At 42.7% G+C, this 18,857-nt stretch overlaps 1 protein-coding gene across 3 annotated transcripts in view; it reads right to left on the bottom strand.

Moving 5' to 3' along the window:
- LOC137423182 (uncharacterized) overlaps positions 1-18,857 on the bottom strand; it is a 115,728-nt gene that overhangs the window by 72,222 nt on the left and 24,649 nt on the right. For all 3 annotated transcript variants that reach the window (XR_013622878.1, XR_013622879.1, XM_068110067.2), the window contains exons 5-11: positions 15,831-15,913; positions 15,415-15,466; positions 11,270-11,596; positions 10,902-10,924; positions 1,814-1,836; positions 1,621-1,698; positions 137-188 (exon numbers count right to left, since the gene is read on the bottom strand). Coding sequence is in view for 1 of the 3 variants with exons in the window: in XM_068110067.2 (XP_067966168.2) it covers positions 137-188; positions 1,621-1,698; positions 1,814-1,836; positions 10,902-10,924; positions 11,270-11,596; positions 15,415-15,466; positions 15,831-15,913 (638 nt within the window). In the remaining 2 variants the exon portion in view is untranslated. The remainder of the gene's footprint in view (positions 1-136; positions 189-1,620; positions 1,699-1,813; positions 1,837-10,901; positions 10,925-11,269; positions 11,597-15,414; positions 15,467-15,830; positions 15,914-18,857) is intronic.

The following is an 18,857-nucleotide window of genomic DNA, read 5'->3' as shown; positions in this document are numbered from 1 at the left end:
TTCATGAAAGACTAGTTTCATTTTTTTGTGAGAAACCATAAATATAATACTGATTCAATTTTTTTCTTCTGAATGTGCAGAGTTATGCTGAGTGGAATAAAACAAGCGCATGAAAGCTTCTTTATGATTAACTTGCCTTTTTGGTGCTACGCAAGGTTGTTGACCTTTGCTGTAAAGAAGAGGGCGACCTGAAAAAACATCATACATGAGAAACAGCCTGATGAAAGCTAATTTCAATACAATGTTTAATTAAACATGAGAAAACAGAAATTCTGGTTAAATTAAATATCTCACCGTTTTGAGCTAATATTTGACTTTATTAATAGTGTAAGTATTAAATATGTGTGGTGTTCGAAGAGTTAAATGAAAAAAACAAAAAACACTTGCAATAGTCTAAGATATGCCAAATAAAAAAGTATAGCGAGATGTACATATTTACAAACACAGGATTAACCAGGCCGGCCTCGTGTTAATTCGAGAACCTTCCATTTCTTGTAATAGATGTAATAACCGATGTAATAGATGTAAAGATGTAATAACTCTACATCTTTGACGGCTCCATTTATTTCCACATTTTTGTCGGGTCAGCCAGGGAACGTTTTTGGCCCAAGATTTTTAGAAACCTGCAGGCCTGATATTTGACTGAAGTTGGCAGATATTTGTCATTTATTCAGTGTGCTGGTTATTACTCACATACTCGGTAAAATATACTGTGGGATCTTTAGTATCAACTAACTAACCCTAGCAGATGGGACATTGGGACACCCAAGGTTTTTGAGACTATTGGATCTTGTTTACAGAATTTTTGAATTTCCCCTGTTGTTCCTGTTTTTAGAGTTTTGCTATCAGTCTTTTCTTGTCTAAGCTTCATTTTTCTTGATACAATTTGATTAAGTTTCCCCACCTAATTACCCTCGCCAGAGGAGAGGGTATTGTATTTGAGTCCGTTTGTTTGTCTGTTTGTTTGTCCGCACATAATAAATATGATTTTCTCTGCAACCGTTGGTCCGATTGACAGGAAATTTTCACCTTAGGCGCAACTCCACCTGTAGAATTTTTTAATGATAATTATGACGTCATATGTCACGTGGTATTGGCGCCATCTTGGAAAAACCGAAAAACTTTGCACCTCTATATCTCCGAAAGCGCTGAATAGAAAAAAATTGAACATGGCTCATTGTAAAGAACTCTCAATGGGGAATAAAATATGTTAATGACGATGTCATTGGTGCCTCCATTATGATGTCATAATTCTACAAGTACAAAACTTCATCAGATCAAGATGAAATTTCTTGAGCATCATCTGAGGATAAATTGGTGGAGAAAAAAAAATGATGACGTCATCGGTCACGTGGTTCGGCCGCCATATTTGTTTTAACACAAAAGCCTTATAAACCACTGAAAACACGTCTTGGCGAGGGTCGGCAATCTCTGATTGCTCTTTCTAGTTTCACTTTATAATACCCTTTTGAACATAAGTTTTAAAAAGAATATAGCTTTCTTCAATTTTCAATAAGGTCTATGATACTACAGTATATGTATTACATCCACCATAGTGTTAATGTGTTATACTTAATCTCTCCAACATTAATGACTTGTGTGTTTGTTGAAGACAGTTACCTTGCAATTACTGGTGGTGGAATATCTTGTTTTTGTCCACCCATCTTTGGGCGAACATTTGGTTTTGGGTAAACTGGCCTTGGGAAAAAAGAAATTACAATATTGTACAATGAAACTGTTTGTTCAACTCATCCTGAATAGTTTTAATACAAAGATAAAATGAAACAAGTCAAAACTAAAAGCAAACACAAACCTCTGTTTTTCTTCTGGTTGATCCTGCAAAAGTTAAGTAAATACGTCATTTCACGGCACTGATTGTCACGATATCCATTAAATTAGAATTCCATATTTATAACAAAATTGTGCTGATGACACATAACTGAATATAGTAAGATGGGGGTGTTACAGTCCTTTGGTCAATATGAGCCACATTGAGGAATTTGTTGTCATAGAAAATACTTTAGGGGTCGTTTACATGTTGTGTATGCAAACTATAAACAACCCCATCCTGCCACAAGTCATATATGCCTTACACGTTCCCTTTTCTTACTTTAGAACCCTTAATATAGTATTACATTTATAGGTTTGTGTTGGTGGATCAGTGGGAGGGGGGAAGTTCTGTTATTATTTTAAGGTCTCAGCAGAGTCTCTGCTTCATGTGTTTCTTCGGCCATTTTGATCACAGCATTAAGGACATGTGTTGGGGTGAAATTATTTTGTGTAACCCAGTTGTGCAGATAGGCTGAGTCATTTTAGCATTGCTAGGACAGGTATAATAATAATAATAATACATTTATTTTATATAGCGCTTTTCAAGAAGCCCAAAGACGCTTTGACAGAGTACAAAAAACAAGTGCAAAAAGACAAAAATCAATAGGTAAATAATCAAAGCAAAAGGAAGGAGAAGGAGAAGAGATAGTCAGGGATAGTCAAACAGGTATGTTTGTCCTGTGTTGCTCAAATCAGTTTGGACGAAAGCTCCGTGAGAGGGATGCACTTCAGGTGCTACTTAGCAGCCATGGAACTGATTGGATCAGGATCAGTGCTTTCAATTGGCTCGGTGTGTTGCTATGCACCGGTCTGGCACGTAATTTGCCAGTGCCCACCAGATGCTGCGATCAACACGTTGAGGGTGAGTCAATAAAGATAGGGGCCCGGTGGCCGTTCTCTCTCTCTCTCTTTCGCCGTTCTCTCTCTCGCCATTCTCTCTCTCTCTCTTGCCGTTCTATCTCTCTCTTGCCGTTCTCTCTCTCTCTCTCTCTCTCTTGCCGTTCTCTCCTCTCTTGCCGTTCTCTCTCTCTTTCTCTCTCTCTCTCTCTCTCTCTCTCTCTCTCTCTCTCTCTCTCTCTCTCTCTCTCCCTCTCTCCGTTCTCTCTCTCTCACTCTCTCTCTCTCTCCCGTTAGCTGTTGGGCATGGCAAGATGGCAGCCGTGCATGTGTGGTGAGGTGTGAGCTGCTCCAACCTTTGATCTTTCTACCCCCCCTTGCTCGTTGTCTTTCTTATTTTCTGTTCTTCCACTTTTCTTCTTATCCTCACGTTGTCTACTCTCTGTCTGCCCCCACCACCCCAGTTCAACAACCCGCTGCTGCAACTCCTCATCCTACCCGTTCTGCCCTCCCTCTGCCCGCTCCCCCCCACACCCCTCCCTTCCCCCCCCACACCCCTCCCTTCCTTCCCCCCCACACCCCTCCCTTCCCCCCTATTACATCCCTCGCATGTGTTGCTGTCTCGATTCTTTCTCTTCCAGCTTTTTCTACTTTTTTCCTCTGAGATACAGAGAGAGAGAGAGCCCACACCTTTCGGTGAGGTCGACGGGTGAGTCGTATTCCTATCGACACTCTAAGGAGTTGCGACGGGTTTTCGCCCCTTTCCTCATTAAGAGGTGTGTTTTTGCCGCGTTCGTTTTCTCGTGCTGGTACATGCCGAGTGGCGTTTTCTTTGCGGTTTTTTCCCCCTTGCTTTACAGAAAACTGCACCCGACCACTCCCCTTTTTCCCCCGACCCCTTCCTTTTCCCCCGACCCCAACTCGGCTTAGCCGGTTAGCCCGGGTAATTTGAATTAGTAAAATGTCGACACGTTCCTCGTATGCGGCTTTCGAAGCTCTCACACAGAAGCATGGCGTGGTGTGCGTTCCTCCCGATGAGGTTAGTGTGGAACACATTGTTATTGCTATTGGGAATATCATTGGGATGGAAAAGATCCGTGCAGCGTCACGGATGAATAAACGTATCGTTTTTTTAGCCGAGGAAAGCCTCGTGCATGAGGTTGTCGCGGCTGGTCTGTCCACAGACAATGGACATTTCGTCTTAGTTTCCCCACTCGATACCCCAGCTGTCAAAATACTCCTATCCAACGTCCCCCCGTTTGTAAAAAATGAGTCGCTGTTAGCGGAACTATCGCGCTATGGTACAGTCGTGTCCCAGATCAAGATGCTGCCGTTGGGCTGTCGGAGTGAACAGGCGAAGCACGTCATGTCTTTCCGACGCCAGAATACATTGTACTTCCCACATCCAACGTGGATAAAGTATTAAACGTGGTAATTAAATTCCGTATAAAAGATCACGACTACCAAGTATATGCGTCAACCGAGACATTAAAATGCTTCACTTGTGGAAAGTTCGGACATTTAAAACGTTTCTGTCCCCGAACTGCACCCTCTGTGATCGAGCAGACAGGCTCTCTGGACAATACTGTGCCCCCTCTACCTCTCAACACTGACGGACAAACTACCCCAACTACTGTCCCAGACCCCCCACTACCTCCCAACACTGACGGACAAACTACCCCAACTACTGTCTCAGACCCCCACTACCTCCCAACACTGACGGTCAAACTCCCCCAACTACTGTCTCAGATGACATCGCACCAAATTTAACGACCGCTGATAAAACGAACATGAACATCTGGGATGGGTTTACACTTGTTTCCTCATTAAGGAAGAGAAAAACACCCCAGGATTCAGTTACACCTCGTAACGAAAAGGTGGTAGTTTTTCAGTCAAACATTGCGGGAATGCCTCTGTCCGACCAAACTACTACCAGCAACCGGTACGAACTGCTCATGCATGGAATGTAGATCCCCAGCCCTTACCTGAGACTTTCCCCCACAATGCAACGGAGGGGAATTACATCCCTCCTCAAGGGAAAATTAAAGCTGTTCCGTGTCCTTCTGTGAATGATGCCGAAGTGCATCAAGACCCGATCGTAAAAATAGGAGGAAACGTGATAGCAGAAAACCTGATCGTACTTCCAGCGGCCCCAATTTCTGAGCACAATGAAAATATTCTAACCCCAGCAGTACCCGTGCTGGCGGTCTTACATAACATGCCTGAGCACATTGGTAAAACTGATGGAGAACCTCAAACTGTCAAACCGGTGACGGTTTCCCCCGCACCCCTCCCACTACCCGAAGCTCCTTCAATTCCACTACCCCCTCCTGCTCCTATTAATATGGAGCAGGATGACACCTGCACAGCACAAGTTACCTCAGAGCCCCAAGAACCAGGAATTGAAAGTTTCCCAGACAGTGGTTCCGACATGTCAGATGAGGAATCTTACAAAATTGAGGAGTTCCCTACAACAAGCGAATCCAACGTCTTACCAGCCCAAATATTGAAATTCCTCAACCACACTTTTAGAAAGAGACACGTAGACATTAAAGATCACTTTTCTGACCTGCACGGGTTTATCGACACGGCAAGAAACATCATCCGCTGGCCTAGCGACCACCATTTCACAGAAGCCCAATGTAGCAGGCTGAAAAAGTACATTGTGAGAGCAAAAGATGAACAAAAAAAAAGAGATTTGGAAGCTTAAATATAAATGGTGGCGCGAGTCAGCTGCGCAAACTCCAAGTGGTGAACCTTGCACTACAGAAAACATTAGACGTACTTTCTACAGGAAACCCACACTACGCCAGCATCCCATGCAGAATGGAACCGGATGATGAAAACGACCAATTTTTTTAGTGATTCCAATTCCCGAACTGCGGGAGTGGCTTTTCTTTTGAATCCCCATTTCCATCCATCAAAACTTTCCTTTAAAAACATAATCCCAGGGCACCTAGCCTCCCTAGAATTTGTTATTAATAACACAAATTTTACTTTGTTGAACGTTTATGCCCCTTCAAATAGCACTGAGCGGCAACGCTTCTATGCTAGATTAGGGCCTTATATGAGGCAAATAGACCTGCACAGGTGTATTGTAATGGCAGGTGACTTTAACTGCACTCTACAACCAAACCTAGATAGGAACGGTGCGGAACCCCATCCCGGACCAGCTAAATTATTAGCAGAGATAATAAGGGATTTTAAGCTTCAGGATCTTTGGCGGCAACAAAATCCCACGACGCATCAATTTACCTGGAGCAAGATCACAAACAACCAAGTATCCCTAGCTAGGCTCGACCGGATCTATATAAATTCACCATTTTTAAATCTCTCCCCTACCACTGGAATTTTGCCTTACTGGTTTTTCAGATCACCATTTAATTACTGTGAATTACCATTCACATCTGTCCTTGAATCGCCATTCTTTCTGGAAGCTTAATGTCACCATCTTAGAAAACCCCTCCTTTAGGGCTGCTTTCAAAGACGTATGGTCTGTTCTATTAAATCAAAAACACCAGTTTACAGATCAGCGTTTGTGGTGGGACAACATAAAGGCCCAATGTAGAGGATTTTGTTAACAATTTTGTTTCCTAAGAACACAAGAGGAACGTAGAACAAAGGCTACCTTAGAAAAGGAAATTCTACAAATTCAAACAAATTTAAAAACTCACTCTTCTCCCCAACAAGAACTGAGACTGAAAGAAAAGAAAGCTTTCCTTAATACAATAATTGAGAACCAAACCCAAGGGGCATTAAAAAGATTACAGTTTCAGCAGCTCAATCTTTTGGACACGCCAACCCGATACTTCTTTGATTTTGAATCGAAGGCTCCTCACCCCCAAATTACTGCTCTAAAACGCCCTGACAATTTTGTCATCACTCACCCTGAAGGAATCAAGAGGGAAGCTAGACTCTTTTTCTCCAACCTTTACAAAACAAAAGAAGTTGACCTAAATGGTGTCTCTCACTTATTTGACGGTGTTTCCACCTTAACCCCAGAGCAAAGGCAGAGCCTGGAGAAACCACTCACACTTGAGGAACTCTCCATTGCATTAAAGAGCCTTGGCAAAGGAAAATCACCTGGCATCGACGGTCTACCGTCAGAATTTTTCGAATCTTTCTGGGACCTAATTGGCCCTGAACTGCTATCAGTCTTCCAGGAAAGCTTCGAAAAGAAGGAACTCCCGCTGAGCTGCAGAAGAGCAGTACTTACCTTGCTTCCAAAGAAAGGCGACCCTTTACTCATCTCCCAGTGGAGGCCAATATCACTACTATGTACTGATTACAAGATCTTTTCCAAAGCTATTGCCTTACGTTTTTCACCCTTCCTAAAGAACATTGTAGACATGGACCAAACTTATTGTGTTCCTGGTCGTAATATCCATGACAGTATTTCTGTTATTCGCGATTTGATTGATGTTTGTGATATTCATCATGAAAGTGTTGGCCTTGTTTTCCTAGATCAGGAGAAGGCTTTTGATTACGTTTCGCATGAATACTTGTCCGAAGTCTTAAATCGATTTGGTTTTGGACCCTTTATTTTATCATGTATACATATGTGTTACTCAAACGTATCTGCCCTGCTAAACATAAATAATGAGCTTGTGCCCCCCTTTTGTATTAAAAGAGGTGTTAGGCAGGGCTGCCCACTGTCAGGTGCTTTGTACACCCTTTCCCTTGAACCCCTCTTAAACACGCTTCGAAAGTCTTTGACTGGTTTCACTGTGATAGGTTTAAACCACACTATAAAGACTATTGCCTACGCTGATGATATATGTGTGTGTATCAAAAACTCTGATGATATTGCTAAGATGATGCATGCTTTAGCACTTTTCAACAGAGCCTCGTCAGCAAAAATCAATTGGAAAAAGACTGAGGCACTGTGGCTCGAATCCCCTTCCCACCCCCCATTCTCCCCACCCCCCCCCCTTCACCCCCGCTTCTCCCCGCAAATATTGCTTGGAGAAGAGATGGGATCACGTTTTTGGGAGTTTTTCTAGATCCTGGAGATTTCATCAGGCATAACTAGGAAGGTTTGCCTGAACGCATTGAACTGCTTTTAATAAAATGGAAAGGCCTACTCCGCCAATTGTCTTACCGTGGCAGAGTATTGGTCATAAACAACCTGGTTACCTCCATTCTGTGGCACAAGGTCTTGGCTCTGCAACCACCTGCTGGGTTAATCGACGGAATACAGAAGAGCGTCACTCATTTCTTCTGGTCTGGAATGCATTGGCTACGACCGGAGAGATTAAATTTGCCGATACCTGAGGGTGGTCAAGGACTTGTCAATGTAAAATGCCGAATCATGGCTTTTCGTCTACGCACGATATGGTCCATTTTGCACGAGCCTGTTGTGCTTTGGAGGCAACTTGCATGCTGCATTTTGGGTCGTTTTGAGAATTTCGGTCATGCTAAGGAGCTTTTCCTAATGGACTTGACAATGTTTGATCTCTCTTCACTCCCCTCTTTCTACCGAAGTTTGTTAAATGCATGGCAAGCTCTCAAAAGCCATCGGGATCATACTACGTACGAGAGATCCATGTTCTTCAACGAGCCACTGTTTTGCAACTCACTTTTTGAAGGTTTTGGAAGCAGCAGGGCCTTCATTCAAAAGTTTGTGGCTGCATCAATAACCAAAGTGTGCCACCTTAGAGACAATGCAAATGACAAGTGGCTAAGTGTTGCTGCTATTGCCTTGGCGACTGGCGTCAGATCATCTCGCCAACTAGACAGATGTCTAAGGGTGGTGCTTCGTGCCTACAGTACCTCCCAACCTTGGTTGGTTCGTCCTGTACCTCCCTCTGAGCCGAGCCTCTCTCCTTTCCCCAACCTTCTTTTGTCGGCCTCTGAAAACTTGGAGCCAATAAATTTTGGCCGTTCCTTTTCCTCTTCCAGTGGTAACCGCAAAACCTTATATTTCCAATGTTTAAAAGCTCTTTTCCCTTCCTTGTCTGCCCCAGCACCTTGCAAGTTGTCTGCAGTCCTGCCACACACTCCTCCTTTCTCCCCAAACTGGGGATGGTATTATAAAAATCCTGTGCCAAAACGTGCTGGTGATCTCCAATGGAGAATCGCACATTGGATAATACCCACAAACTCTCTCATTCACCGCTTTTCACAAGCGACAAGTGATCAGTGTCCCTTTTGTGGGCAGAGAGAAACCTTGGCCCATGCGTATATTCAATGCAGTCGTTTAACTCCTCTCTTTGTTTTCTTGAAAGTGCTATTTGCACGTCTTTCCATTGATTTCAATTTTCCAATGTTTATTTTAGGGCCAAGTGGCCCCTTAAACATCCAAGCAACAATTCTTGCAAACTTCTTCATCTCCCAAGCAAAATTGGCAATTTACAAAACCAGAAAATCAAAGATAAAGAATGACTTGTACAGTACAGATACTGTAGCAATGCTCAGAGCTTTTTGCGAGAGCCGGATAAAACTTGATTTTTACTGTTATTCGCTTTCCAGCCAACTTGAACTTTTTGAAAGAATGTGGTGTGTAAAGGATTTTTGTGAAATATCTGAGGGTCATTTGGTGCTTTCTCTCCAGTCTTTATTAAATATCCTTCTGTGTTTTTTTGGTAGCTTAACGGTTTGTTGGTTTTGACTTCCCCGATGGTAAAATTGCATGTAACTGTTTTGTTTATTTTGTTTTGACTGTAAAAAATCTTCATTTTATACTTTTGTAATAAAAGGACATAAAAGTCAAAAGTCTCTCTCTCTCTCTCTCTCTCTCTCTCTCTCGCCGTTCTCTCTCTCGCCATTCTCTCTCTCGCCATTCTCTCTCTCGCCGCTCTCTCTCTCTCTCTCTCTCTCGCCGTTCTCTCTCTCTCTTTCTCTCTCTCTCTCTCTCTCTCTCTCTCTCTCTCTCTCTCTCTCGCCGTTCTCTCTCTCACCGTTCTCTCTCGCCGTTCTCTCTCTCGCCGTTCTCTCTCTCGCCGTTCTCTCTCTCGCCGTTCTCTCTCTCGCCGTTCTCTCTCTCGCTATTCTCTCTCTCGCCATTCTTTCTCTCTCTCTCTCTCTCTCTCTCTCTCTCTCTCCTCTCTCTCTCTCTCGCTGACCTAGAGGTCCGTTAAGCCGCTTCATTGCAAACATTCCCACCTACAGTGTCATTCTGGGACGAACTGAAAGCCCCTTAATTATCTCGTCCATTTCAGTTTGCATGACTATATGTGTGTGTGTGCCCATCATGGCGGTTTGTTTAGTTTCTTTGCTGCAGTAACTTTCTGTATTAATAATTGTGTTTTGTGTCTGCCTATTTCACCTGAGATTATATGCCATGTATCTCATGTCCAATTAGATCATTTCTTCCTAAGTCATGCATGTTTGTCTGGTTTCTGCCATCTTTCTCATGCGGACAATTTTGTTAATTGAAAACTCCGAGAGGGAAATAAATAATTTCTAGTAATTCCTTTATTTGGCTATTCGCGTACATTTAGAAATACAGTACTCGATAATAGAGGCGCATCAGCACTTACTTTTCGGATGATGTGACATCCAAATTTAGCTATAAGCTGGCTATCCGTGGGATATTCATTCCTGGAGTGTGGCTTTTGAAGAAGATCACTTGTGGTTTTGGATGGCGGTCATACACATGACAATATCTTTTCCCAACCTCCTTTTAATTTTTCTCGATAGTTTTCTCAAATTCCACACCCTCCCTTTATTTCATATTATCATTTTCATTTTGTATTTGCAATATATTTTTTTCTCAACTAAACCCTCTCGTATACCATCCCTCTCGACCTTCCACTTTTCTGTACCGTACATAATACTCATTTAGTACCCTTTAAAAGTACAGTATCTATTTTGATCCTTTCATGTTGTTTTATTTTGGTTCTGCATAGTAGATCACAAGTTTGACAATGACACTGATGTACTTGAGCCCGTGCAAGTCCAAGTTTAAGTCCCAAGTTATTTAGTCCAGAGCTGGATCATTGCTGAATAATTGGACTTTAACTTCCTTCTCAATCTTATTTACATCATTGGCAATTTATTTTATGACCTTTCACAAGATTTGATGAAAGTTTGATGGGAGTCTCATCAGATGTCAACAACTTTTTGTAAGGGAACATAACTATGTCAGTGTAAGTTCTAGTGAAGAAAGCCAGCTTTCATATATTTTAGAAAGTCGGCTTTCAAGGGATTCATATTACAATGTTTTGCCTTACAATCAGTACTAATAAAAAAGAGTTTACATCTTTTCAAATACAATAATCATAGTGACTTACATTTTTGTCAGGAACTTCATAGTCTGTGAGAAAGATAGCAAGAAACATTAGTGTCTGCTAGATTAAATGCCGAACACTTTATGCAACACAGAATGCTGTCATGCTTTCCTCTAAATTTACTATTTTTGAAAACATGTAGATTAAGAACAGAAGGCGATCTGACCAGATATATCCCTTTTCTCCAGCAGTCACCAACTACACCCAACACCTGCCCTACCTGGTAAGAAACCTGCAATTAGTAGATACTTTATTTACAATTTGAAGTCTAACAACAGACACCACCTTTTTGGATTATAACTATAGTGTGAATAAACATTCTATTTAATAAAATAATAGCTGATATTTCAATTAAGGCCTTTCGGCCTTACCCGAGCCACTGCCATCCAATTCTTCATCCACTAGTTTTGGCTTGATCTTGGTGAGTCGGTGGCAAATAGGTGGTGGCTGGGTTGGCCTTTCACCTAGCGGGTACGAAGAAGGCTTCTGTTGGGGTAATGGTGGTTGAGGTAGTGATGACTTCTTTTTTGATAGTTTTGCACTTCTTTGGGAAGATGGAGGCAATGGAGGATTATTTTGAAGAGCGTTTGTAGTCTTGGAACCTCCAAACCCTCTTTCGATTGCAGGCCGCATTGGTTGAGGCCTTGGGAATGGTGCTTTTGGTGTGTGTGCTTTGAAACTCACATCTCCTTTGGGAGCTGTAGATTAAAGAGGAAAGACATCACTATTAGTACTGACACTGCTGACCATCATCTGTCAACAATAACCTAGAAAATAAACCTTTAAAAATTACAGCAGCATTAAATAACAGAACTTTGAGATTGTTCACCAGGATGGTGCCAAGGTAGCATGCTTACTTTTGAGCGGTCTAGTCTGGGTTTAATTTGAGCGACCGAGGCTCTTGGAAGGGCAAAGTTGAATTGACAGTGGGGTGGAGGGGCTACAATTGAGGGACAACTACCAAAGGGGGGGGGGATAAAAAGAGAGACAAGGAGAGGAAATACCGAAATCAGCAAATAAGAGGGTTGGGTTAGGAGTTAATTGGAGTAATAAAGATCATGGGTCAGGATGGGTGAGGACAAAAGGTGGTGGTGGTGCACTGCTTGCTTGAAGTTCTATATGGAAGAATGGGACAGAACTGCTTCTGGAGAAGGAAGGAATAAAAGAGTTGAGGTGTACAGTAGTCCTGGGTTTGGAAATTTAACCAGAAGCGGGTTACTGGAGGAATGCATGCTTCCTCAAGCTGCTAGGGAGAGTCGGAGGACTGAGAGAGGGGAGGGAGCAATGTTGGAGAATAGACAGTAGAAAACAGCAGACCACCAATCTACTGGAAATGTAAGAGCAACAGACCTAGAGCCTTAGCCTCATCATGGGAGAATCCAATATTTTTGAGAGCTTTATACTCCACAGAATCCAGGGGAGACAGAGAGTATTCCATTGGCCAGGGGCACCAGCATATAGCAGAGAGCAGTACTTCATTGAACTATGGACAAAGGCCTTGTAGACTGTGATTAGCTCCAATTTCACAAGGAAAGATTTGGATTGAGGAAAGATGCCCAGTCTCCGACTAGCTTTAAAATGCCGGCTTTATTTTGTGGTCAGCCAAGGAAAGGTCATGGCCGATGGTCAGGTCTGGAAGTTAAAGTGACTAAACGTCTTCCAGTGGATGAGTAATAAAATAGGTGGGTTGGTTTGACGATAATTCCGAAGGGTGAGACTTTGGGATTTTCCAGGAGCGAATGACATGTTGCTTGATTTCCTTGTTTAATTTCAAATTCGTAATTTGCCAGTGATCAGTGGGATAATAATCCGTGTTCCGTGTTAATCCGTGATAACGAAGACCTATATCTCTGTTTGTGTTGCTCGCTTCATTTGGACTGCTTCTACCCTGTCTGTAGGCACATATTAAAGTTGTACAACATGTACAAGTTTTTCAAAATGATACATGCAAAGACTTTAAAATGGTACATGCTGCTCCAAAATGGTACATACAAAGACTTTAAAATGGTACATTCTGCTCCAAAATGGTACATACAAAGACTTTAAAATGGTACATGCTGCTCCCTTGCTTGATACTCAACTTTTTAAAAGGATAAAGCACCGACAAAAAGGCCCACCTATCTTCGCCTAGGAAACTATGGAATCTTTAATGTCCAGAGGAGGTATTTGCAGAATGTGAGGCTGCTATCAAGGGTGACTCTAAGGTACTTGGGGAACGGTTCGCTCTTGACTGGTTTGCCTCAAAACGAAACCTGGAGGTTACTTTTAGTCAGTCGCTAAGATGGAATGCAGTAACTGTGGTCTTAGTTGGGTTTGAGTGTAGTCACCAGTAGATGAAGTATCGCTCCATTACCTTTACGTCCTGGGGAAATGATACTACTGAGATATTCAAGGTTGGTTGCTTGGGTAGCAAGGACAAGATCATCTGTGTAGGCAAACTTTCGGGAGGTGGTACAAGATATGTCACTCACACATATGTTGAGGATTGGAGATAAAACAAACCCTTGAAGAAGACCATCATTCAGAGTCCTTATGGAGCTTGTTTGCTCTACGAGTGAACCCCTACATCTTTAGTTATCAAGTATAGAAGAAGGTACACATATTGTGGTTTGATACTGGAAAAGTCTGTCAGCTTTCACCAGAAGACCATGTTGCCATACCGTATCATACGCTGATGAAAGGTCAATTAGTGTAACACCTGTCTTGAGCGCACATTGGTAGCCAGTCTCAATGTGGTCGGTAATTGCAGGTACTTCATAAACACAAATCTCACCAGATCTGAAACCAGCTTGTTCGTTGAGAAGGTTGGGCTTTACCAATGGAGAGAGCCTGGCCAGAAGGACACATTCAAACAAGTTGTATGGCATACAAAGCAGAGATATGGGCTGATAGCTAGATGGGTCAGCAGCAGGTTTCCCTGTCGAAAGGATGGCAATGACTTTAGCTTCTCTCCAGGTTGATGGTATGACTCCAGTTGCATGGATGTTAATGAAAAGAGAAGCCAACCAATCACATCCGTGAGGTCACAAGATCTTCAAGAATTCAAGATAGATGCCTTCAATTCATGCTGCTTTTCTTCCTTTGGTGGGGGAAAGGCTCGTGTCAATGTCAGCCCTGTTGTAGGGGGAAGAAAGCAGAAAGGTGTGTGAGGAGATGATGAAATGGTCTTGGAAAGTTCAATCTGCATGGATCTTAGACCAGGAGCCTCCTTAGGTGAAACAACTTTCGAGTTGAGGTGCAGCCTAGAAGCAACAGCATTAGCTGATACTCTGCAAGTTTGAAGTTGAACAGGTGAGGCAGCTCCAAGATGTCTTTATAGGTTCCATGATATAGACTTAAATGAGCGAAATCAAGCTGAAATCAAGAATCTGGCCATATCCAGAGATTCCAAGAGTTCAGGCGCAACATCTGGATCCCCTGAAGTTTCATACTATTGGAGCAGTTAGTCAGCTTCTGGCAACAACTCCGTCTTCTACCACCTCCAATCTGCTCTTGCATCCCCTGCACTTTCCGTGCTTTGTCACAATCCAAGCCCCATGATTCTGCAGGGCACACACGGTCCAACATCAACCCTCTTCTAATTAAACTACCTAAATCCAGGATCACTGCTCACCACCACTCATTCCTTCCTCTTTTCTCCCACCTGTGGAATCAACTTCTACATTCTCTTCAATCTCATTCTTCCTTCCAAGTCTTGAAGAAAGCTGTTCACTGCCATCTCAGATCGTCCCAAATTCAAGATTTCGTCCCACCCCGATCCTTTCTCCTTCTAAATTCCCAGTTTTATCTTTTGAGACTTGACTTGAGTATCCATCTTGTCCACCCTATGCATCCTCTCCTGCCCCTCATTCCTCACCTGACTCATTGGTTGCCCAAGTCTGCCTCTATTTTGGCCTTCCCTCTGTGCTCGTTTATTGTTTTTGCGGTCTAGTCTAGATGCTCTTTGTGGACAGTGTTGAGGTTGGTGATCTGGTCTTCAACTTCTGTTTTGAAAGCCTCCCAGTTGGCTTTCCAAAAATTCCAGCAGGCCTTAGGTTTGGATGTAATCAAGGGAACCTCTATTCCCATGTGGATTAATGCTGGTCGATGTTGGCTTTGTAGAAAGTGTGGAAGGATCTTGTGAGATGCGTGAAGAGGGTGTCCATTACCATCCCTGGAGACAAAACAGAGGTCTGGATTGTCGTCCTTCCTCCATCTACATCTACGTGAATGGAGGTGCCTGATTGCTTGGCATCGTGCAGAAGATAGCCATCACCAGCAGAAGACCATTCCACCAGTTGTTCACCTGTCTCGTTATCTGAAGTATATCCGCATGAGGTGTGATGGCTGTTGAAGTCACCACTATGAACTTCAGGATGAGCAGGTATGGGTAGTGCTGGAAGAGGCCACTTTTGAAAATATCGATAGACAAGCGAAAGTGGTAAACAGTGGTATAAAAATAATAAAAAATTAAATATTTAAATATCATTAACAATTCACTGTATTATTGTCATAATGTTGAAACAATGAGGCTTACGTGGTTTGGGAGACCTTGATTGTGTTTCAACAGATGGAATGACATAGTCTCCCTGCAGGTGATAGAAAGTATCAAAAAATCTCAATAAATTTAACGAATTAAAGAGTGATGCATATAATAAAAGTCATGTTTAACAAGTTTATTAGACTTCTATGAAGCACTTTCTGATTGGCTGGATGAGGGAAGTGCAGTAGAAGGCATTTGATATGGTTGTTACCTTTGTGAAATGAAGTCGATAAACTGATGGATTAAATCAATGTGGTGTTGGTAGGGGGCAGGCATGATGAGCCAAATGGTCTCCCCCTGTGTCAAAGCTCATTGTATGTTCTTGACATTCAGGTAAGATGGCCTCAATACTATGAAGTCAGTTTATGATATATTCTGTGCCGTAATGTTACATATTATTGAGTACTCACATCATCTCCTGCTGGTGTAGGCTTTGAACATCTGGGAATTTCAGGCGGTTTGCTCCATTTTGATGCACTGTTGACCACCTTATCTGTGGAGAGTGAAGGCAATTTTGAGCTTGACTTCTGGACTTGTCTGTTTACTGAACACCAACGTATTTGCGTAATCAATATTTTAAAGTATCAATACTTATTGAATGCATAATGAAAGCTTTTTACTGCACTGTGAAAAGTTTAATGACAAGAACACTGGTCCTCAAATATACATGATGGTCAGGTAGTAATTAATTGCATTAACCGAGCACTCCAACCTAACTTTGAATTTGTTGATCTGCTTTTATATTGAAAAAATGTCTCCAAAATTAAAAGGGATAAATCAGTTTCATTTCACAAGATTGTACTCCTCCAAAGACTGCAGTTGTGGGTGATGATGTCATTGTCAGAAAAAAAAACAAAAATAAAGTAAAGAACTAGAGAGCATCCCAAATGCAAAGCCCATCCACGTCCATAAAACTTGACACAAACAACAGCTTAAAAAGTTTTAAAATGTATTCACTAGTTATGCCTCTGCCGACAAAGTCGCCGGAGGCATTATGTTTTCAGGTTGTCCGTCCGGCTGTCCGTCCGTCCGACCGTGATAAGTTTTTGTTACTGCGATAACTTGAGAACAGCTGAAGGGATCTTAGTCAAACTCGCTGCAGGTATGTACAATGAGGTAAAGATGAACTGATTCGATTTTGGGGTCACGAGGTCAAAGGCCAAAGGTCACAGTTCATGTTAGGTAAACATCCTGTTACCGCGATAACTTGTGAATCAGTGATGAGATTCTGACCAAAGTTGGTACAATTATGTATTATGATGCAAAGATGAACTGATTAGATTTTGGGGTCAAGAGGTCAAAGGTCAAAGTCTGTAATAGGTCTATAACTGAAGAGTTCAGGCGCAAAAACCGATAAACGCCATTTTTGATGAAACTGAACTATGTTTACCAAAGTATATGTTTCAATACCTCCGTTTCAGTAGGCAAATCATTTTCTCCCAAAACCCGATAGCGTCCACGTATTTTCCCATTCAAGATCGCATTTCGTTGCAGAAAACGATAAGCGCCGAGGCCGTACTTTCCCAAACCCCGATACATCCATTCAGCCAATCAGCGCACGCGGCTTGTTTACTGCATCCAACACGTCTGCGCCCTGCGTATCGGCGAAGCGAGTGAAATTCTGTCCGATTTATCGTTAAAAACTGCTGTAATTTGCACGGAATAATGCAGGAATTTGATGAAATCGAAGAGCCAGTGATGCTCTCGCCATCTGGGCGTAAGAAGAAGCGCCGTCCAGAGGAATCTGTTCGTTCTGTGGCGAAGAAAGGGCGGCACAGTTCGATCGGAAAAATTCCGTGTGTAGCTTGTGTACATAACTCTGATTTGTGCATGGCATCTACACTGACTGACGATGATGTGGGTTACGTGCATGGGCTCCTGTTTACGACGGCTGAGAAAGTGAAGCAGGATGCCATACTCCTATCGTACATGAACATTAAGGCAGCTCAACGCCGTAGGCCCAAGGTGGATGACCCAGCAAGGCAGAAGAGCAGGGACATCGATGTGAAATACCTTGTGCTGACGGAAGATAGACAGAAAGTGCCAGTGTGCAAGGCATCATTCCTCAGCATCTTTTGTGAGTATTTTTCCAGATCTATAAAAATAATTAATGCTCTTTTTTTCAGCGTTGCTGGTCATGTCAGGATGGGTCACTTCTTGACCCCCCCCCCCCCCCCCCACCCCTCTTCTGACCACAACCACTGCAGGGGCCAGGGCAAGGCACAGTAGTTATTTATTTTCATGATGAGAGTGGCCAGTCATTAAATTGTCATGTTATTCTATAACATTATGCATGCATCCATCCACTGCTGTCTGGATCATAATTTTGATTTACATTTTGCAATCTTGTTTGGTTTTCAAAAGCACTGGTTTTTTTCAATGAAGTTTTGTGCTGCAACATGACAGTTTCCATCATGTCCATTGTCCGTCGTACATTTTATTTGGAAAATAATCTTACCTGGTGCTTAAATTGCCAGCTGTTTTTTCTGGCTTGCTTCATAATTTTTCATTGTAATTTCAGGTGTAAAAAAAGATCGAGTATCCAACATAGCGAAGTACTGGTTCGAAAAGGGAGTAGCCCGGCCGGAGAATCGTGGCGGTGCCCGCAAGGTCGAGGAGAATAATGAGAGAAAGGCAGCAGTACGGCAGCACATCGGGACTTTTACTTGTCGAGCCAGTCACTATGCACGGCGTGGTGCCCCTGGCCAGAAGTACCTACCGACAGATCTCAGTGTCAAGAAGATGCATCGATTGTTCGCGGATCAGAATCATGCCCAGATTTCGTACACATTCTACTTCAGTGTCTTAGTGTATGATTTTAACCTTGGCTTTGGACACCCTGCGAAAGATGTATGCAGTTCCTGTGTGAAATACCGTATAAAGTTAAAAGATCCAGAGCTATCTGATGAGGAGAAACGTGAAACATCAGCCATGTATCTCCTCCATCGTCGCAGGGGACGCAAGTTTTACGACATTATGAATGCAGTTGGGGATACCTTCACTGTCTGTTTCGACATCATGGAGAACCTCGTTCTACCCAAATCACCCATTGGACAGACGTATTATTCCCGCCAACTCTATCTGTATGTTTTTGGTGTTGTTCGTCACCGTGGGCGAGGCCAGCCACAAGGGAAGGAGGACATTCATCTGTTCGTCTGGCTGGAAAATCAGAACAGAAAGGACAGCAACATGGTGGCATCTGCCCTTCAGCATTACTTCGGAACTGTAGTCCATGAAGAACTGTCTCAGTTTAAAACACTGCGGCTATTCTCTGATTCCTGCTATGGGCAAAACAAAAATATCAATGTTTTGTCCATGCTCTTTGCATTAAGGAAGCAGAAATTTAGGGATCTGAAAATCGAGTACACCTTTCCGATACGTGGCCATAGCTTCCTCCCTGCTGAACGTGTTTTTGGCCGGATTGAACAGGACATTCG

Source organism: Myxine glutinosa, chromosome 3 (assembly GCF_964187855.1).
Source record: "Myxine glutinosa chromosome 3, kmMyxGlut1.1, whole genome shotgun sequence".
Lineage (NCBI taxonomy): Eukaryota > Metazoa > Chordata > Myxini > Myxiniformes > Myxinidae > Myxine > Myxine glutinosa.
This window is presented reverse-complemented; position numbering and strand designations above follow the sequence as displayed.